This window comes from Mytilus galloprovincialis, chromosome 11, assembly GCF_965363235.1.
Source record: "Mytilus galloprovincialis chromosome 11, xbMytGall1.hap1.1, whole genome shotgun sequence".
Lineage (NCBI taxonomy): Eukaryota > Metazoa > Mollusca > Bivalvia > Mytilida > Mytilidae > Mytilus > Mytilus galloprovincialis.
In genome coordinates this window covers 72094254-72118195 of record NC_134848.1, presented here as the reverse complement: position 1 = coordinate 72118195, position 23942 = coordinate 72094254, and the positions used below count along the sequence as shown (strand labels likewise).

At 31.7% G+C, this 23942-nt stretch overlaps 1 protein-coding gene across 2 annotated transcripts in view; it reads right to left on the bottom strand.

The window, feature by feature from the left end:
• The window catches only part of LOC143052750 (intermembrane lipid transfer protein VPS13A-like), a 136753-nt gene that overhangs the window by 32784 nt on the left and 80027 nt on the right, over positions 1–23942 (bottom strand). Inside the window, exons 55-62 of one of the 2 annotated variants that reach the window (XM_076225856.1) lie at positions 21915–22016; positions 21590–21688; positions 14727–14840; positions 9524–9631; positions 8994–9080; positions 7414–7479; positions 6465–6596; positions 6123–6137 (exon numbers count right to left, since the gene is read on the bottom strand). In XM_076225856.1, the coding sequence (XP_076081971.1) occupies positions 6123–6137; positions 6465–6596; positions 7414–7479; positions 8994–9080; positions 9524–9631; positions 14727–14840; positions 21590–21688; positions 21915–22016 (723 nt within the window). The remainder of the gene's footprint in view (positions 1–6122; positions 6138–6464; positions 6597–7413; positions 7480–8993; positions 9081–9523; positions 9632–14726; positions 14841–21589; positions 21689–21914; positions 22017–23942) is intronic. The other variant, XM_076225855.1, reaches the window with a different exon arrangement.

Here is a 23942-nt window from a genome sequence, read left to right as displayed (position 1 = left end):
GGTTTACAGTCTAGAATAAAATGTTCAACAGTTTCTGAATTTTCATTGCAGAGAAGACACGTTGGATCTATTGAGTTTTGGTTAAATGCAGCCTTATTGCTTTGCAGGTAATAAGTTCCTGTTAATAGCTTTAATTTTGGTTGTAGGCGGCTAATATCTTGTGCAGAGGTACCAACACTTGCAAGACATGGATGAGTATTGTGCCATAGAGTATTATTTGCAGATAAATTGCGAAGAGAGCTGAATAATGATACTTTTGTCCTGAGTTGTTCATGCCAAACGTTGTCCACTGCCTTCTTAACACTTGCTTTCCATTTGTATCTGCTGACTGGGTTCTGTATAAGTTCATGAGCTGATTGTAGATTGTATTGTGCAAGTAAGCAACGTATTTTAGAAAACCAGTTTTTGGAGTTAAATCCAGATATCGAGAGTTGTCTTTCTGCCAGATCTTTTTCGACAGATGATTCCATACCACAAATCTTGTTGTATATGTTTAAGGCTGCTTTGTGTATAATGCCTTGGAGTGGTATAACTCCTGCTATAGTATAAATTGCTGCATCCGCAGTGTTGTTGGGAAGCGACAAGATTTGTTTAATTGATTTTCGATAGAATACTTCTAGTGGCTCTAAATGTTTATTGTCTGGAAGAAGAATGTCAATTCCATAGATAAGAACTGGAAGAACATAAATGTTGAAAATGTGAAGACAAGTTAGTGGGTTTAGCCCGTTCTTTCCATGTAGACCAGCCCCCATCAGGCTATACATAGTTCGTCTTGCCTTTGAGATGTTTTCATCAACGTGAATGCTGATAGTTTTTTTTAAATCAGAGCTGTGTTTTATGCCAATATGCACAGCTGAATCTGGCTCATTCATTTTTATATTATTAATTTTGAAGTTGAAGCCTGTATCTTTTGAAGGTGGTTCGTGTTTTAATATGACACTTTTGGTTGGTTGGAGTGAGTATTTCTCTTGCATGCTGTAATTCTCAACCGTGCTTATCATTGTTTGGAGGTCATTAGGAGAATTGGCAATGAGAGCAACATCATCTGCGCAAGTCGGGGATCCACAGTATATATTTCCGATGTAGGTACCAAGGCCGCTGTTTTCTAATTGGTCAAATACATCATTGATGTAAACTTTGTACAGTTCAGTGCTTAATATCCCACCTTGTCTTACTCCTTGTTGTACAGGGAATGGTTTTGACATTAGACCGTTCTTCTTTTCTATGAGGATCATTTGTTTACATATGACATTCGTCACTGTACGCAGATTCCTGAAATGTTCCTTTCATTGATGTGATAAGGTTTCCCGCGCTTTATGCAAATTTTATGAAATTGAACTCCACGGAAACACTTCCGGTAAAAACAATGGCTGATTCCACCATTCAAAATCGTCTATGAAAAAGTGAAGGTCAGGATTATTACAGTGTGATCACTTAAAAGGTAGGTCAGAAGTGGTTTTTCATTATGCGATTTATGAATGGAATGTGAAAAACTATATCTCGAGTGAACGTGATTGATAGTTTAGATTATTTTAACCAATAACTGCTACGAATTTCAGCTGACGGCGACTTATAGTAGACTTATTCACTGAAAAGACGAGGATAATGGTTTCATCTGACATTTGTTATGCAAACCCAGTTTTGATCATGATATTTAAAAAGACGTACTTTTTTTTCAATCTATGTATTAATAAACTAGAAAATTCCAAATTGTAAATATCTCTTCATCTGGACCGACTTGGCATCTACTTCGTTTGGACGGGTCCATTTCATTAGTAAGGTGATCGATAAATATTACGGAGTTTTGACAGAAAAGGAAAACGAACTTATTGTTATGTGTTTTCAACAAGGGTTTCGTTCTGCTAAATTATTTGCGCAAATAAAGTTTGTCTATTTTTAGATTACAGGTAATAATTTGACACTTCGCATTGACCTGTGTAGTGATTTTGATTTTACGATAAATGTATGAATGAACGATAATTTTATGAATGAACAAGAGCACCTGACCTCTTAAAGAAACACAAATTAAACATAAAAAAACGTATTTATTAGGAGATAATTCAGTTAAATTTTCAATACTAAATCAACAACTGAAATGAATCCATATTTTGTTGAAACATCGTACGAACGGCGGAAAACGGAATCGCATTTATAACAAGAGGCTGTCACAACGACAGCAAACCGGATTTATTAACATTTATTTGTGTCCTGGCAATATCACAAGAACCATTACTGATGAATGGTGAAAGTGAAAATCGTCAATATCAAATTTGACCTCCATTTTGTCATCAGTATCAACATATTAAAATTTGAAAAGCTTAGATTGAATGGTTCATGAGTAAATGCAACAACCTGAATGGAAACGCCATTTTACGAACTTTCAAGAACCATAACTCCTGAACGGTAAAAGTCAAAATCGTCATTATTGAACTTGACCTCTATTTTGTCATCAGTAACAACATATTAAAATTTCAAAAGCTTTGGTTGAATGGTTCATGAGAAAATGCACGGACACGACGGGAAAAACCATTTTTCAATCTTTCAAGAACCATAACTCCTGAACAGTAAAAGTCAAAATCGTCATTATTGAACTTGACCTCCATTTTGTCATCAGTAACAGCATATTAAAATTTCGGAAGCTTTGGTAGAACAGTTCATGCATAAATGCACGGACACGACTGGAAACTCCATTTTTCAATCTTTCAAGAACCATAACTCCTGAACGGTAAAAGTCAAATTCGTCATTATTGAACTTGACCTCCATTCTTTTATTAGTAACAACATATTTAAATTTGGGAAGCTTTGGTAGAACAGTTCATGCGTAAATGCACGGACAACTCCATTTTTTAATCTTTCAAGAACCATAACTCCTGAACGGTAAAAGTCAAAATCGCCATTATTGAACTTGACCTTCATTTAGTTGTCAGTAACAACATATTAAAATTTTAAAAGCTTTGGTTGAACGGTTCATGAGTTAATGCACGGACAACATTTGATTGCCGCCCGCCCGCCCGCCCGCCCGCCGGCCGCCCGCCCGCCCGCCCGGCCGCCCGCCGTACATCCCCAAATCAATAACCGACATTTTTGTCACAAAAATCCGGTTAAAAATGTACTTTTTTTCACTCGGACTTCTATGTTATTTGATAGTCAAACGGTTGACCCTTTAAATACAAAAATACATCTACAAGAACATATTCTGAAACTTCTTAAATCCACTAACTTTTTTTTAAAGTTTCAAGCTATGTATTGCATTAGAAAACATACATAGGTGTTAAAGAATGACTGACCAGGAGCCTGTTTAACAAAATACTATGGCTTGATCTGGGCGGAGTCTCTGATCTGGGTCTCAAAGATGGCCATACGCGACGGCATAAAAGCAATTGCTTTAAAAACTATATCAACAAGGTAATTTTTTTTATTATAATAAACCCATTTTTTTAATAGGGTGGATCTGTAATAGAAGAAGGTTACCATCACACATATCTTTTTTTTAATTTGAAAGACAGATAACAGTTGCGAAAATTACCAGCATATTTTCAAGATATTTATCTGATTATATTTCTCTCTCTTGTGATTACACACATATATATATATAGCAATGCATCTTTTCTATATTAATCTGTAAAATTTGCATGTTTTCTCTTGTGGTACAAAAACACATTGGGGCTACATTATTGGGACATCTGCAAGAACTCGTACACAGCTACTTTTGCATATGTACTATTTCTATACTTAAAATCTGTAGTACTGGAAATTTACCTTGAATATTTAGTACTATTTCTCTACTTTAAAGTTATTGTGATATTTAGGCATCAGTATATATTTTACAGTACGTGATTTGTACTTCAAATTTTGGTACAGAAATAATACCAACAGTTATCACAATATTCCATGTTTGAAAATCATAAATTTTAGAGGTTTGAAAAAGACAAACTTTCCAAAAAGTACAAACCAAGTTCCGTAAAATACAGGTACCTAAATAGTACAATAATTTTAAAGTAACAAAATATTACTGCATATTAAAAGTAGATTTCCAGTACTTCAGATTTTTGGTACAGAAATAGTACCTATGTAAAAGTAGCTGTGTAGACTTGTATTTAAGCTCAAATTCAAATCAGCAAACAGCAATTTCATCTTTTTAAATCTAGCAACTACAACCCTTCTCCTTGAGACACAGTCCAAAACAGAATACATTTTACAACAAGTGCATTATTTGGCCTAGATATTAATTGAACTCATTATTAATCATAAGCAAGTGAGTTTAGTATGATGTTCATTTTCCCTGAACTAGTATATATTTTTGTTAAGGGGCCAGCTGAAGAATGCCTCCAGGTGCTTGAGTTTCTCACTGCATTCGGCTGTTGTCGGCTGTTAGGTCCGGTTGTTGTCTCTTTGACACATTTCCCATTTCCATTCTCAATTTTATTCCTGTGTACAGGAAACAACAATTTTCCCTGGTTTAAAAAACATTGTACAAATACACTTAGGTGTTCTGACCCTAAATCATATAACCATTCAGATCACACGATGTATGCAACACTAAACTAGGCCACAAGTGCCCTTAGGTTCTAAGAAATAAGTATCCCCCATTGAGAAATAAACCTGTGTAATGTCGAACAAAAATTAAAGTTCTTTTTCACATATTTTCCTTAATGAATATTCAATTCTAATGTTAAAATGAAGCAATGTTAAATACGACAAATTGGTAAAAATAAACAAGTAGCTTTTAGAGTGAATTAAAGTGATCATTAAGGTTGATAGCACTCATTTCAAACAAACCCTGGTTCAACCCAAAAAATACACCAGTGAATCACAAAACCTTTTACTACGTTTATATAGCTATGACATTTTTCTTGTTAATTAGGTAACAGTGAAGCTACAAGGGAAGTAATCTGAGTACAGTCCTCTTGTTCACCTTTGTGTCTAAGGTCTTATATTAAAGTATTGTCTATGGAACCTTTTGATTATATTATACATATGTATGGAAGTGCTTGGCTAAGCTTGTGACATATATTGATTATCAAAAGTATGATAAATATTTTAAGTGATGTATTTTTAATAAAGCTCAAAATTAGCCCTATACTCCAAATGTGTGCAGAAATATGGCTTAGACACTTCCAAAAACAGGTTCTTTAGAGCCACAATTTCAATGTTATGATCTTGAAAAGTAATAGTGGTAGATTTCTTTCATGAAACTCCAAATTTTTTTTTGACTTTTGTTTTAACTGTGAATCTAATGAAAAGTCAGCTTTTCCAAATATCGTTGTTACCAACAACAAACAGATGAGAAAGTGTTTTTTTTTAAACCTCTAAACATATTTTTCACTGCAAATTACTTTCAGAGGCCTATTGATCATAGAAGGCTCTTTGGTAAGATAGACTTTATTTGCACGCTCATAATTTTGTTATAAAGCTGAATGAAATTGGCAACTGAATATAATTTTCCCCTAAATATCTCTGTTTTTACTTTAATCATATAATATCTTTTATATTGGGAGTATGGGAGTCATTTTGGACATGCTTTACACATAACTGATAATCAATTCCTCTAACGGTATTTCATCCCGGTATATAATACCATTGAGTCTATGCTGTATTATCTAAAGGTATTTCATCACGGTATTTAATACCATTGAGTCTATGCTGTATTATCTAAAGGTATTTCATCACAGTATATAATACTATTGAGTCTATGCTGTATTAACATTGATCTGATATTAAACAAAGAATTCAAGAGTAGGAGCAATGATGGAATATCTAACTGTGCTATGTCGGCAAATCATTTTGCCATTCATAGTACTAGTATTTTAAAAAACACTAAAACAAAAATCTTTTTTTGTACTAATTGGGTTTATACCATTCATAATTAGTTCTTATGAAAGGGCAGTGCAACATTTTCCTTAAAAACTTAAAAAATGTTCATCCATATATATAGAAAGCATTCTCCTTGTAATATATATACTATAGAAGTGCTTTAATTTTTCTGTCGAAAAAGTCTATAAAATCTAAAAGCTAGCACTACCACATTACTTTCGTAAATATTTTGTATGTTAATTAGCCAAGTTGAAGCACTCTAATCAAACCTATTCATTTGAAAAATCACAAACTCTTAAATATCTTACCCGACATTTTTCAAACTAAAAATGAAATTAAATATTGACAATTCTTAAACTAATGTAAACAACCTAGACAAATAAATAAAGAATAATACTACATCACGATTTGTTTCAAATTTTCTTCTTTATATAATCTTTTAAATGAAAACTTAGTTTAATATTTTTATAAATCATGCAAAAATAAGAATTTGAACTAAATAGAAAAGTTTATGAAATGATTTCTAATTTTGATTGTTTTCTTTAATTTAAGATTGAAAATCAGAAGCGTCTCTAAACTATGTGATGGGGGTAAATGGTTGTTTTCTAAACTATAAGATGTAGGAAAGGGAGGTAATTGATTATACAAACCTGATCTAATAGTTTCATCAATGTTGTATGTGGCTTACTGAAAAGGAACTGAGATGTTTCCACAGCTGATCCTGAAAACTTAGCTTTCATTGTCAGATCCTTCCCAGACTGCACTGGCCAAAATGGCTTACACTAAAATACAAATAATGTAGATTAGTTTCACTAAAATTTAATTAAATGATTGATAGTTTTGAACAAAAAGGTCCATTTTACATGTTTTATGGACATCATTCTGACTGACCAATGGTTTATGATAAATGTCTGAGGAGGGTAAAAACATTAAATGAAAATTACTTTAGAAACCAAATAAATTTTGAATTGGGAAAAATTTTTGCCTAATGAATTAACCTGCATAAAAATCCAACGAACAAGTAGACAGTGTGTTCTAAAGCTGTAAAATTTTACAATTCAAATTTTGTATTCACTGGTGAGTCTCAATACAACCAAAAAGTTTATAAAATCAGACATTCATGGAAATCATACTTGATCTCCTTATTTTACATAAAATGGTGAAATCATACCTGATCTCCTTATTTTACATAAAATGGTAAAATCATACCTGATCTCCTTATTTTACATAAAATGGTGAAATCATACCTGATCTCCTTATTTTACATAAAATGGTGAAATCATACCTGATCTCCTTATTTTACATAAAATGGTGAAATCATACCTGATCTCCTTATTTTACATAAAATGGTAAAATCATACCTGATCTCCTTTTTTTTTTACATAAAATGGTAAAATCATACCTGATCTCCTTTTTTTACATAAAATGGTAAAATCTAAACCTGTGATTACTGATTTTATATATATCTATGAAATAATGTTACTTTGAATTTCAGCGGCTAAGATTTATTGAAAGAGGTGGATATTCTTCTCTAAAACATCAGTATAATTATAATACATGTACCTCTCTAAAACATCAGTATAATTATAATACACATACCTCTTTAGAAGCGACTTGTATCCAGTCATCTCCTTCTTGTCCTGTTTCTTGACACATTAAGGAATACTGAAACATGTATAATTATGGTTTAGCAAACAAAGCTTTCAATACAAATAAACTGTTGACACAGAGATATGTCTTGCCTGTCAGCAAAAAAAACGAAGAAAAAAACCAATCTGATGGATTTCTAATTAAGATCAAATTTCAAAATATTATTGATCTATCATAAGTTTCTATCAAATTGCCTTAAATAAAAAAAAAAACTTACCATTCAAAATTGATTATTAATTAGAGATTGCTGGAATATGACCTCTGGGATAGGGCCTTGAAATAGTTGTTAAACTGATAGTAATGCAACATAATAGAAAACATCATTGATTTGTCACAAATTGTTTCTATCAAACTGACTATATCAGGAAACTTAACAATTGTTAACGTTACCTACAAAGAGGTCTCTAGAAAAGCAACACCTGCTTTCCACAACTTTAGGCAAAAGACAGAAAAAAAATATGTTTCAATTAGAGTATACATTTGGTATTTAAATTTTTTTAATAAGACCAAATCTTCAAAAATAACTAAAACAAAGCATGCTTGTTTCCAAAAATATACTATAAACATACCTCAGAAGTGTTCAGTAACATATAGAATGGAGTAAATGTACAAATCTTTGTTAAACCACTACTGGACAGGGTGATCTTACCTCAGAAGTGTTCAGTAACATATAGAATGGTGTAAATGTACAAATCTTTGTTAAACCACTACTGGACAGGGTAATCTTACCTCAGAAGTGTTCAGTAACATGTAGAATGGTGTAAATGTACAAATCTTTGTTAAGCCACTACTGGACAGGGTAATCTTACCTCAGAAGTGTTCAGTAACATGTAGAATGGTGTAAATGTACAAATCTTTGTTAAGCCACTACTGGACAGGGTAATCTTACCTCAGAAGTGTTCAGTAACATGTAGAATGGTGTAAATGTACAAATCTTTGTTAAGCCACTACTGGACAGGGTAATCTTACCTCAGAAGTGTTCAGTAACATGTAGAATGGTGTAAATGTACAAATCTTTGTTAAGCCACTACTGGACAGGGTAGTCTTACCTCAGAAGTGTTCAGTAACATATAGAATGGTGTAAATGTACAAATCTTTGTTAAGCCACTACTGGACAGGGTAATCTTACCTCAGAAGTGTTCAGTAACATATAGAATGGAGTAAATGTACAAATCTTTGTTAAACCACTACTGGACAGGGTAATCTTACCTCAGAAGTGTTCAGTAACATATAGAATGGTGTAAATGTACAAATCTTTGTTAAACCACTACTGGACAGGGTAATCTTACCTCAGAAGTGTTCAGTAACATATAAAAAGGTGTGAATGTACAAATCTTTGTTAAACCACTACTGGACAGGGTAATCTTACCTCAGAAGTGTTCAGTAACATATAGAAAGGTGTAAATATACAAATCTTTGTTAAACCACTACTGGACAGGGTAATCTTACCTCAGAAGTGTTCAGTAACATATAAAAAGGTGTGAATGTACAAATCTTTGTTAAACCACTACAGGACAGGGTAACCTTACCTCAGAAGTGTTCAGTAACATATAGAATGGTGTAAATGTACAAATCTTTGTTAAACCACTACTGGACAGGGTAATCTTCACTCCAACCTATAAATGCAAACACTGGAATTCAGTAATGTACCATAAAAATAATGTGAATGGTAGTTTAGTTTGTTGACATATGTGAAAACTGGGTGTTTTAATTTAAACCTCTTATTAAGCAATCTGATTTTTCAAAGGGGAATATCACATGGAAAGATGACATCAAGAGTACAAAGCTCTACTATTTCATCAAATATTTTAATACAGAGCATAGTTCAAAATTCTATAAATGAGATTGCTTTAGATTAAAGATATCCTACGATAAGTTGTACTTTAAAAATGAACATTCTGTCTTGGAATATATGGACATTTTTTGCTTCTTCCCTTAACAGTGAAATATACTGTTTCATAGACGCCAAGAGGTATATTACAAATGTAAACACTTTCTAGACAATATTTAAATATCAGCAACACTCGGACACATATGGAATATAGAAGAAGTAACTTACACTAAAAGTTTGTTTCTTGGTGCTCTTACATTGCACATCACCAGAACTCCCTACAGTGTCCAAAGAGAACTTGTCTGACCATTCAGAAGTGGCTATCTTCAAAGATGCCTGAAAATAGAAACACATTTAATTCAGTTGTCAGAAGTTGCTATTTTACTCGGTTTTTCTGGATACAGATACAATACCTAAAATGGTAAAAAAATATATGAGATTGAAGCTAGGAAAATAATATTCTTACTTTTTTCAATGACCCCAGAAAATACATACCAGTACATATATTTCATTCATAAGAAGTTTACATTTTTCATTCCACCCCTTTTTTTTTAGTCAGATGCAATACACAAATAGTAAAAGTGACATATGAGAAGATAGCTTAGAAAAATAATTCTTTCCTTTTTGTCTATGATGCCCAAAAATAAATACATTTATATATATACATTAACATTTTTATATGCTCCCCTCCCCACTCCTGATATAAAACTTAAAAGGTATAAATTTTTTATTGGAAGATAGATTAAAAAGGATAATTGCAATGAAGCTTAAAAATACATACATATAATTCATTTAGTTAACATTTTGATCCAACTGTTAAGTCAGATAAAGTACAGAAAACATCAAAACTGACAAACAGGATAACAGTCAAACAGATTAACAGTCGATCATGATACTTGTTTACTATTTTTGCTAAATGACTGTTTCTAAGTATTTTCCATTGACACAATTTAGAATTCAAGTAAGACTGGTTGGACATATAAAGTTCATATACTGTGACGTTTAATTTTGTCAAAACTAAACTCTGGATGAAATATAACCCTGAATTTTCAAAACCTGGCAAAAGTCTGTTATCAGGATTCCAACCAATTTTCTGGATTTCTCTAAGCTGAAAATTCTACTCACAAATTTTTTTTTCTCCAAATGACTGATATATAAACCAAATTTTATGCATTTTTTTTAAATGAAAATTTTCTAAGTAAGACACTTAAAACCTTCACAAAAACATTAAATGGCTTGCAGTATGTTCAATCAAAATGTAATATTACACAGAAGGAAAAAATCATAGTCTTAAGCACACATGTACAATGCAATAGCATAAATAACAAAATATTGAATTTATCATGATTTCAGGCCTACCGGTATTTAAAAACTCATTAATACACGAACTATATGGGATCTTTTTATTTTGGCTTTTGATCCCAGAAAAATCCAATAGTTATTAAAGGTAAAAGGCTTATAATCTAATATGCCAGGTGCGTGTTTCGTGTACATAAGACTCATCTGTGACGTTCAGATCAAAATAGTAATAAAGCCAAACAAGTAGAGCATTGAGGACCAAAAATTCCAAAAAGTTATGTTAAATAGGGCTAATGGTAATCTATGTCTGGGATAAGAAAATCCTTATTATTTTGAAAAATGCATACTTTTGTAAGCAGGAAATTTATAAAAGTGACCACATTATTGATATTCATGTCAACACGGAAGTGCTGACTACTCGGCTGGTGATACCCTCAGGGACAAAACGTCCACCAGCAGCAAATCTTTTCTTCCCGCTGAATTTTTGATAAAATTACCAAAAATTCAGAATAAACAAAAAACAAGTGAAACTGCGAGCTACTGCTCACTGATGATACCCCCGCCGCAAGTGGATAATATTAATAGTGTAAAAATATGCAAGTGTTCGGTAAACAGGAAGTTGTCGAGTGATGAATCTGAAAACGCATCACACGGCATAGCTGACTTATATAAATCCTGAAACCAAATTTCAGAAATCCTTGTATTGTAGTTCCTGAGAAAAATGTGACGAAAATTTTCAACTTGGCTATCATGTGTAAAATCATACAAGTGTTCGGTAAACAGGAAGTTGTCGAGTGATGAATCTGAAAACGCATCACACGGTATAGCTGACTTATATAAATCCTGAAACCAAATTTCAGAAATCCTTGTATTGTAGTTCCTGAGAAAAATGTGACGAAAATTTTCAACTTGGCTATAATGTGTAAAATCAGACAAGTGTTCGGTAAACAGGAAGTTGTCAAGTGATGAATCTGAAAACGCATCACACGGTATGGCTGACATATATAAATGTTGATACCAAATTACGGAAAGGGTGGATGTGTAGTTCCTGAGAAAAATGTGACGAAAGTTTCATGGGACGGACTGACTGACGGACGGACTGACGGACTGATGGACGGACTGACGGACGGACTGACGGACAGACAGAGGTAAAACAGTATACCCCCCCTTTTTTAAAGCGGGGGTATTTTAAAGCGGGGGTATAATAAATTCCTGTATGTTAGTTAAGTAAATACATGCAGAACTGCTCTCCCATGATAGAGTATACAGATCATGAAATGTTTAAAAATTTAAAAAACAAAACAGAACAAAAAGATACAGTGATACTTAAGCATACAAAACCATATTGACTGAAAAATAATGACAAAGTTAAGTAGACAGTTTATAACAGAGCAAAATAAAACATGCCAGAAGTCATGTGACATTTGTTCCCTCTTACCTTCCTTCCTTTAGGAATATGTGTATGTTTTTCCTGGTGAGCAGTCAACAAAAATATTTACACTATATGGTACATGTATAAAATACCTATGTTTACAGCAGAAGTCAAACATTCTGGTGATGTCAGTTTTAATTTTAAAACGCACTTTTTTAAACTTTTATCCACATTGACAGTAAAAACAGGTATATTGACCTAATGTTCTTCCCTTTTAATACAAACTTTTCACCTTTGCTGTCATTTTCAGGATAATAAATACGCTGACCATCACCAACAGATTCTTAAGAAGGTTTTACTTCCTTTGCAAATAAGATACAGTATATGTTTATATCCATTACATGTTAAAAGTGGTTATTGGGATAAAGCAAAAATACATATTCAGCAAAACAAAATATTACACACATGAATAAATATATCAACATAATTGCAATACATATACATGTATAAACTAAACAAGAATGTATCCATAGTACAGGGATGCTCCAATCGCACTATCATTTTCTATGTTTAGTGGACTGTGAAATTGGAGTAAAAACTTTAATTTGGCATTAAAATTAGAAAGATCATATCATAAGATATTACCTTGACCAAAAACTTAAACCTGAAGTGAGACAAAAGCACGGAAGGATGAACGAACAGACTCACAAAACAGAAAACATAATGCCCCTCTACTATTGTAGGTGGGGCATAAAAACAAAATAGATGAATGATAAAAATTTTACAAGACAATCAGAAAATTTCATGTATTTATTCTGCCAAATAACCTAATCTTCAAGGACTCACAGCGGCTGGTTATTGTAGTAATAAGTGTTTTAGGTTTTAAGTGTAATAAAAAATGTTTTGATTGGTTAAGTATGTGCTTGAATGCCAACTTAAATCATGGAATGTCTGTTTTATTTTTCAGCTTTATAAAAACAATAAAGGACTTCAAGAGATATATGGGCGTCTCTGTGAAATCGCCCATCAATTGGGAAAGTTAGCTGTTCCAAAATTATAATTAAGAAAATAATTCATGGGGGCTTGAATATATGGGCTTGAATATATTGTGATTTTACCACAGGTTGGCCTTTTATGACAAATATTTTACCATGAATGATAGTTAAATCTATATAATATATTCAATCCCCCATGAATAATTTCAATTCTAACAGGACAAATACTGCAATTATTTTAGATTGAAGCGCTCTAGGTGGAGGCAAATATTTTCCGTTTCAATAGATAAACGCACTATTAAATTGGTGTTAAAGAACGTAGCTAACTGAGCAAGTGACATGCTTAAACTATTTACAAAAATGTATTTAGATCTTTTTGGATGAATTTAAGGTGGTATGGGTGTCTTCCTCCATCTTGGATTGTAAAAAACAGAGAATCAAAGGTCTAGATTTTCCATCAAGTTAGCAAAATTTGATGCAGGAATGCAGATGTTTAATGTACATTTTCATTTAAAAGTACCAATTTATAAGAATATAACTTCTAAATATTGATATTTTTGCAAATGTTAATTATTTTTGGTTGTTTTTTTTTTTTTTTTTTTTTAAATTGGCATTTTAAGGGGAGGTAACTCTAAAAAAGTGCATTTTCTGAAGGATTCTGTATGGAATTTTCCTATTTTGTATTTTATCTGGAAAAACTTACGGTCACCCTATCTTTTCTTTTGATATTCTTAAAGCAGTGTCTGAAAGCTATCTTTTCCTGAAGTATTTAACAATTCTATCATTTTGTTTAGTTTCTAATCACAAAATGGTGTTTTTTCCTGTATAATCCATACAAAATGTGTCATTTTGTCGCGTCCTGTAGCTTGAGAAAATGCGCAGTGACCTATCATTTTTATTATATTTTTCAACATGTATCAAAAGATACAACAATTTGGCAAAGTATGAACAAATTGTATCATTTTTATTTTAGTCTCCCATACCACCTTAAAATGCTTATATTTTTATGTCATCGTTCTATGACGTCAGGAAGCTCATTCATAAAAAAACATATAACATGGGAGTACGATAGGAACAGCCCCGGAAATATATTCATATTTTACCGTTTGAAGGACCTCATGTTAGAATCAACTGCTTTCTAAAGCAACATTTTTTTTTGCTTTTTGCATAAAAAATCTCATATAAAGTATTAAATAAAGCAGAAAGATATAAAGCCTATGTCACCTATATTGTTTCAACCATTGCCCACACTAAAGCAAAATAAAAATATGTAATATCAACAAAAAGGAAAACAAGATACAGTGGTTATATTGTATAATCAATAATAAAAAAAAAATACAAAATAAATAAAGCAGACATATTGCAAATAGTATAACAGTTGTTTTAATCATGGCCCACACAAAAGCAAAATAAAAATATGAATTTTGAAAATGAAATAAACTAATGTCTTTTATTATACAATGAATAAACAAATGATTTAAAATAATAAATAAAGCAGATATAAGTCCAATAGTGTAAATGTTTTTTGAACCATGGCCCACACATAAGTAAAAATAAAATTAGCAATCTTAAATAGACAATACAAAAGTGTGGTGTTTGTCATACAAATAAATGATTCAAAATAATAAAATAAAGCAGATATATGTCTAATTATATAACTGCTAATCAAACAAAGACCCACACATAAGCAAAATGTAATCAGCAACCTAAAATGGGGGAAATAAATAAAAATAATTAAAGGGGAGATAACCATGCTCTGACTTACTTTCCCACTTTGTTTCCATTCCTTTGTTTTCTTTTGGTCTGGTTCCTTGCCCTTAGCAGGTTCCTTGCCCTTAGTGGGTTCCTTGCCCTTAGTGGTTTCCTTGCCCTTAGCATCCTTTTAGGAATTAAAACATTGTCACATATATTATGTTTTTCAAAATACACTATAACTTAAATTTGTTTTAATCTCCATGTAAATTTAAACTGTTAAAAAAGAAGAGAAAAAAAATCCACAGAAAAAAAATTGAAATGAAATCTCACACCAATCATTCCTAAATTTCTGACGAAAAACTAATTAACATCTCCAAAATCAAAACATAAACAAATTATTTAAAAAAATAAACATTTGAAAAATAAACCTTTAAAAACTGACTTAGAAACACAAACTAATTATTGCTTAGCCAGATATAACCTCCAAATCTTTATTAAACACACATAGTGCAGTGAAAGATAATTCAAAAGTCACACTTGATAAAATTAGAAGCAAAGAACTTTTAGTATCGCTGTGAAAATTCTACATCTTATAGGTGTCTTTTGGGTATAAAATAATTCTATAATGTTACCTCTTTTTACATATAGTTTCCAGAATACATATATAGTTCTACCACTACATCTAAGGAAATATAATTTTTCAAATCCCTGAGATAAAAATTCAAAAATTTAAGATAAAAAATATAGAAAACTGTAGTTAGATTTGATAAAATTTATTGACTTTTTTCTTTAATTAATATTAAAATATATTGCTCTTCCTCAGTGTTACCGTAAACAGTATAAGATTCCTGAGAAAAAAAATCACATCAAGTTTTATTTTTTCTTATTTTAAATTTTCTTGTCAACCGTTTAATTTTTATCATGTTTATTAAAGATCTAGGATAGGTTATAACCGTAAGTGGAATTCACTATAAAATTAACAACAGTGGAGAAATACATTTGCCTGAATGATTTGCTATTAAAATACAGCTTTTGAGGTCAACTTTCCATCAAGTAGTGAACAAGATAACTCTAAATTGTTTATAAAAAACAAAAAGGAAAATTAGAAGTATGAGAGAAAACAAGTAAGACAGACATCAATCAATGTTTGGGAAAGCTCTGTTTTTTTTTGTTTTTTTTTAAATATTTATAACTGAAAAATGTATAACATATTTGTTCAAGAAATTTATAAGTTTTAAATTATAGATCTACAGCAGAAAAGATTAAGGAAAAATATATATCTACAGTTTAATCAGTTTAAAAAATAGTATCTATACATGTTAACATCTACAACCTTAGGAGGAACCACCTTTTTTTAAAAAACATTTCTGAAAGTCTGACATTGGATTATCTCAGACCAAAGTTTAAACTAGCATGGGTACTATGGGGGCGTGGGTTGGTCAAAGTTGTTCCTGACTTTGACCTGGAGATCAATCTGCTGATATCTCTTCGGTTTGTTTGTTCCCGCCGAGCAGCCCGGGGGTTTTCCCTGAGTACTTCGGCTTCCTCCACCATAATAACAGACCCTGCCCGGTGTCCTAAATTTCCTTGCTGATGGGGTGGGGATTGTCCTTGTAAATATTAAACATTGTAAATACGTTAGCGACACATCTCCATTAATTCCGATAGGGAGTGTACACGGATTCCACTGTACCCTCGCAGCTCTCGAGGGGTTCTTTGGATATCAGAGGAAACTACACGTACATACATACAGTTATTTATTGAATAAACATACTTTTATTAAAGTTAAATAACAAGTCATCATTCTTAGGTATACAATCTTTCATGCTTTAAAAAAAAATGACATAAGTTTGTAGAACTATATTTTAAAAGTACATTTGTAATAGGTTGCATTCTTAAAATATTAATAATCCCTTTCATTCGCATAAATACAAAATATGTTCTTTGATCAACCAAATAACAGTACATATGGAAATGCTTGAAGTATAATCCTCAGAACAGATGGACTAAGAATAAAATGTTCTTCAAATAAAAATCACCTTTGACCAACTACTTTTTAATGAAGGGAAGAAAAGGGTAGCTGCAATGACTTAGTCATAAATGGGGTTAAAATGACTTATTACTTATAAAAGTTTTCATCTTTACTTTACAAATATCATTTTGGGGACTATAGAAATTCTAGTAAAATAGGAAAACTATTGAACAGTATTTTTCATTTTGTGAACACTTCAACTCATATAAGTGTTAACTGATTTATTTGCCATTCGACAGTTATATTTTAATCTTATTAGGAGCTATTCAAACCATTGTTAGGGATTGAAAACAATATAGCTCAAACAAAAGTGTTAACACTTATATGGGTTTAGCTATAATATCTATTTTGATTTACCTGTGCAAGTTTAATTTCAATATCAGATAATTTTATATAAAAAATAAAATAGAATTGAAAGCTCACAAACAAATAGGTTAACACTTAGGCCAATTAAAATTAATTGATAGATTTCATCCCCACCTTCCCCTCTGAAATCGTCCCACCCCGTTTTTTTTTATTTTGAAAAATTTACGATTTCCGGATTTTGTTCATTTCCGTAACCGGTAACTGTCAATAATTTCGTTTTGTTTCAAATTTCAGTTTTCATATTTCTTGTTTCGAGTACATTAAAACGCTTATGTTGACAAATTCTGCCGCTCAATTACAACAATATCATATACAGAGAATAGAGATAGATTACCAGAAGGGCATGAAATAATCGGGATACTAATACCCTACGTCGAAGAACGCAAATCTTGTCTTGTCTTGTCTACATATGAGCCTCCTTTAAATAGGACCACCACCATGAGTTGTGGCGTATAAAGGAGGACATTTGAAGCCTTTTTTGGTACAGATTAATGTGAGCATTTGCCTATCCAATTCCCAAGCCAGGCCGTGACGGGTCTTATTACCAGAAAGTTAACTGTCCCTAAACATAATACAATGCAGTCAAATAAAACATACTAAACTCACACACTCACCTGATTTGTTCAGTTCTCAAAGTATAAAAAAAAATGGATAACTATATACATAAAATGGAACAAGGTCACCCCGGATGCCCCACAAATGCCATGGCAAAATATGCTAAGATAATAACGAGGAATCGGTTAGGACAAAATACATATTAAAACCGACACTGCTAAATGCCCTCCTGTATCATTGGTAGAGAAAAGCCGAAAATCCTACTGAAAAGGATCTCGGAAAGAAACTACCGATCCATTAGAACAGCAAGAACTATCAGACTTAAAAAGATAAGGTCTGAAACTACTAATGGATCCCAAATGGGGAGAGCACACGTCTCAAACAAAACTGAAAAAATCTGCAGAGGTTTTCCTCAATAAGAAAATAATGACCGAAATTGAAAGTATATAATCTATGGATGATAAATTGCATCCAAGAAAACAATTTAGAAAAACTAATTTGGATGATGTTGATGGATTATCTGCAAAAATTTCATATCTGCTCTAATCGAAATCCGTGTGTACAAATCCCAATATGGAAATTTCTGTCATCAGAAAACCGTGGATTTATTTAATAATACATTGCCTATGTAAGCAAATTTGGGCTGTGAATGATTTCCAAAGCGCAAGAATCTTGGAACAAATTGGTAGAAAAAATATAACTGGATTAAAGTCCCATTGAAGAAATTAACTAACTTGTTAGATCTATGACCGTATATTGATTTCAAAAAGTCGGCAAACATCCACATTGTGTTATAGAAAACCCTTAGATTTACCTATGGATATTGTTTTTGTTTAAAAACATAAAATACCATTAAAAGAGTATTCAAACAACTTTATGTTTTACAATGTAATTATATATGCGTCAGTCTTGCATTACTTGAGAATCTTAAAAGCGCCAACCCTACTATTCCCAACATTTGTTTGAGTTTTCATTTCATTCATAATACTTGTGTTGCATACCATTGCACTTGCATAAGTTATGGGGACTACAAACCATTGCTTAGAAAGCAAAATAAATTTGGAGTTTGTAGTCAAACTGAATACTGTTGACTGAAAATAGGTTTCTAAAGTAGCAATTGCATGTAGAACAGTCGTTGACAATCAGAGATGTTTTATATTCAAGAATGAAAAATTATGTACGATTCTTTTTACATGTTTACACATTTACAATGATATAAGCTAATTATAATACATATATATGAAGTTCATGTCACAAGAAGGTTCCATATTAAATAAAATTTTAAAAATAAAATCCTCCTACCTGCCCCATTTTTTTCAAAACTTTGGATGAAAATCTACTAATTAATTTTAGTTGGCCTTACATGATTTTAGCAGTAAAGTTATAAACCGTGCATAAAAAGCACTAACTTAAAACCCATGTGACCAAACTGCTGGGAAGATCTGGTTAATACAAGCAAGAGTTGTCTACCTTTACCTTCCATTTCATTTGTTTACGATACTCCTTGATTTCTGTTGCTGAGAGTGTTGACTCAGCAAGAAAAACTGGCTCAGCCAAAGCTGACTTCAAATTGTGTTTATTTTTCTGTCAATGTATTTCGCTTTATAAATATTAATGCATTTATACTTATTTCTTATAAAGACTTAATTTCAATAATTGTTTTGAAGAAAAGAAAATTAGAAGTATTTTATGACATGTTATATGTCAACCAGGAACATATATATATATATATTGACTCTTTGCTCAATTTATGAAGTCTGTTAAAGTCCAAGATTTTATCAATTTAATATTGAAAAGCCTATCAGATTAATTTCCCGTTAGATATACTGTTCCCAGTGTCAACATATACATGATAAAAGACTATTTTTTTTTAAGAAATCTTTAGTTTTTATTTTAGAAGTTTAATGTCATTTGATTTCATTCACAATCTTTACAGATAACCTTTTATCTAGAGCTTGCTATAATGGAGATGGTGCATTTCTATTTTGACCTTTAAATGTCTAAAATTTGTAAACCTGTGGTTAAGGGTTGCTGTCTTAGCAAAACTCACACCATAGCTCCCCTTTCTATGTTTGCAACTATCGTAATCATCTGAAAAATACTGTCATGTCCTGACTCGTTCAACTTTTGCTGTAAATGTTAAAATCTGTGGCAAATGTTGAAATGTTTTCAACCACAATAGGTCAGTACCTCCTGTATACAAGACAGCAATATACTGTCATTCAGAAATTATTGTGAGGTTTTTATTATGGTAAATAATGCGACTATAATATAAACTCACATTCTGGTGTCAGATACAAACATCTTTATGAATACTTTCTGTAAAATCATCCCAATAATTAACCTTGCATTTATGTCCATTCTTTAAAATTCACAATAATAAATGCACCCAATATTTTCTGAATTGACAGCAATTCTTTTTTTAACTTCAACTAAAAAACCAAAAGATCGAAAAACTGAAAAGAAAACATCATGCATACCTGCAGTGGAACAGTATAACATAATAAACATGTGATAACAAGGGAGTTAACTCTGTAATACAAACAAATTACCCTCTCTTCCATCGTAACAACAGCAGGCAACGAATCAACCTCATTGGATGAGTCAACATCATGCAATGCCAATGATTCTACCTATATATAATATAAAGTAGTAAATATGAAAGTTGGAGTTTCTTTTTCCTATCAAAGAACTTTAACCTTACCTTATGTTTAAATAATTAAATAGATAAAGGATACCAAATTGATTGACAAATGTAAATGTAAAAAGTGAATTGAAAATTCCTAGACCTATCCTTCGACACATTTCTCATGCAGTCTGCACCAGAAACTTTTACTACATCCAAGTCCAAAGACCAATATTTCAACATTTTCTTATGTGTCTCAACGAAGTTTAGCAAAAACTAAGTAGTCCAAATTTCTTTTTACTAGTCTAGATAAGGGGCTAATGATGCAGACTGCCTGTTTACAGCTTGTTGTAAATCACAATCTACAGTCAAACATACAACTCCAATATTGACAATGCCACTAATGGCTGAAACAATGCCATGGTTAAATCTTTTGTACCGTACTACCTGACAAATTCTATAAAACACTTGTGCACTAACCTAACCTTTGAAATATTTGCAACAAGTCCAAACTAAGACTTGAACTGTTAACAGATAACTAAGACAGTTTTTAACTTATCTCAGATAAATTTGAACTCATAACATCAGATCCTGACATGACTGAAACTTTAACCCCCACCTATTCTGGTCATTTCTGCAACTGCCCAGTGTTAAACTGATAAAAGATGAAGAAAGCATTTGAAAATAATGTGGGTTAATCAATTTTCATTGGATACCAATTTTCATGGTTTTTGTTTGTATAGGGGAACCTCTTAAAAAGTTCAACAAATTACAAATTTCTCAATGTATGCAAACTTTGCCAAAACCATGAAAATATTTATTCACAAATCTGCAAGTTTTCTTCAAACCATGAAAATTGATACCAATGAAAATAAATGAATCAACAGAACTTAAACTACTCTGACATCTTGACCCCCCCCCCCCCCCCCCCCTCCATCCAACCCCTACCCCATCCCAATGTACAGAAACGCTATCATTCATTCTGCAAAAAAACAACACAAATAAATTTTCAACATATATAATTATGAATCACTTCCTAGTTTCCGGCTCCAGTTATGACTATACATGCACTATTCTAAATAACATTTACATCACATCTCATTTTGTGTCATCTTCTACAGAATTAGCATCAACAAAGCTCAGAATCTATATTCAAACCATATTAGTTTCTATACTATTTCAAGACTTAAAATCACTATACACACGTATATTCTTTGTTAGATATAATTTCAAGGTAATGTCTGTATATCTTGTTTGTATTAATTTTAGTCTACAAACAAATATTCCCCTGAATCAATCTTGTGAATTATATGATGCAAACACATTCATTGTTTATTGTACATTTGACACTTACTTTTTTCTTTGTACTGAAGAGTGTTTTCTGTTTGAATGAGAACATTACAATATCTAGGTTGTCATGGCAATGTGTTGTAAAATCTTCTCCGTCACTCGCCTGAAATTAGAAAATTAAAATCAACATTACATTGTCTGCGGTGTCATCAGGATCTGAAGGATATATAATAATTTAGGTTAAATATAAAAGTCACCCGAAGGACCAAACAAATTTTATAAAAACTTGGGTAATACTTAATGGTAAGCAATTCCTACTACATTAAGGGCATTTGTTATGCTACAACTCTCAAATAAATGTCTGGTGATAGGACGCATTCAGTACTTACCTTGTAGTAAAGGTCCTGTCCTGTTTTGTTAACCATCCAGTAAGGACTGTAGACAGATATGTCCATACACCCATCATTCTTTTTACAATGTAAACCAAGATTCTGAAATTGATTAACAATTTACGACTAATGATATACAACTATAAAATTTCATGTCACATTTGAATGCTTAGTGGGGCATATATAGAGTTTTTAGACAGTTGTTTGACAACTATGCAGATATATGATTGGAACACACCCAAACGCCTTTTTTACACCCTTTTTAAAAAGTGCTAGATCCAAGTCTGAAACATCAGCATATATGGCAAAAAGATCTACATGTATCTAAGCTAAACCAGGTGCTCCGCAGGGCGCAGCTTTATATGACCGCAGAGGTCGAACCCTGAACAGTTGGGGCAAGTATGGACAAAGCATTCAAGCGTGATACAGCTCTGAATTTGGATTGTGATCAAATTTTTGACATTACATGGTTTTTTTTTACACAAAACAAATGTCAAGATTTTACAAATCAATTAAAGATTTCTTCTTCAAACTTTTTAAATCTAAAATTAAATAGTTGACACAGCATAGGTTTCTGACACAGAATGAATGTGGTCTAATGAACTTAAAAGTTGTTTTTTTGCCTTTGAGCAATTCACTATGCTGTTGAATATTAATCCTCTCAAAAAAATGTTTGAAGAAATTTTCTTTTTATTTATGAAATCTGAAATGAGAAAAATTAAACCCCCCCCCCCCCCCCCCCCCCCATTTTTTTTTCACATCCCCGTTTCCCTTTTTCCAAAACTGATATCAATTCAAATTTCTAATGGAGTTTGCAACAATAACTACTCTTTTAAATACATCATAAAATATTAAAATGTAAAATAAAGTGCTTGTTATCACTGAATGGTAAAGATTGGTTGGTAGTAAAAGTGAATATACATTGTTTATTGTATAAAACAATAAAAAAAACTTCATCAGCAACATTTTATATTGGCAATTTTCCAATGAAGTTATTTACATAAAGTTATTGGCAAATAAAAATAGAAAATGACATCATAGTCATGTCTGGCAAATGTCCAACATACATTATCTAAAAACATTTTAGATAAGATAAGGAAAAAAAGATTCATCAGCAACATTTTATATTGGCAAATTTCCAATGAAGTTATTTACATAAAGTTATTGGCAAATAAAAATAGAAAATGACATCATAGTCATGTCTGGCAAATTTCCAACATATATTATCAACTACTATTCTATACAAAGAAAGATAACTCCAATTGAAAATTAATTGCTATTGCACAATATTGTGCAATTAGATATTTCTTGCTATTGTGCAATACTGTGAAATTGAAAATTTCTTGCTATTGCACAATACTTGATATGGAATCCTGATTTGGACCAACTTGAAAACTGGGCCCATAATCAAAAATCAAACTACATATTTAGATAAAGCATGTCAAATAAGCCCAAGAATTTGATTTTTGTTAAAATCAAACTTAGTTTAATTTTGGACCCTTTGGACCTTAATGTAGACCAATTTGAAAACTGGACCAAAAATTAAGAATCTACATACACAGTTAGATTTAGCATATCAAAGAACCCCAATTATTCAATTTTTGATGAAATCAAACAAAGTTTAATTTTGGACCCCCATTTGGACCAACTTGAAAACTAGGCCAATAATTAAAAATCTAAGTACATTTTTAAATTCAGCATATCAAAGAACCCCAAGGATTCATTTTTTGTTAAAATCAAACTAAGTTTAATTTTGGACCCTTTGGACCTTAATGTAGACCAATTTGAAAACGGGACCAAAAATTAAGAATCTACATACATAGTTAGATTCGGCATATCAAACAACCCCAATTATTCTATTTTTGATGAAATAACACAAAGTTCAATTTTGGACCCTTTGGGCCCCTTATTTCTAAACTGTTAGGACCAAAACTCCCAAAATCAAACCCAACCTTCCTTTTATGGTCATAAACCTTGTGTTTAAATTTCATAGATTTCTATTTACTTATACTAAAGTTATGGTGCGAA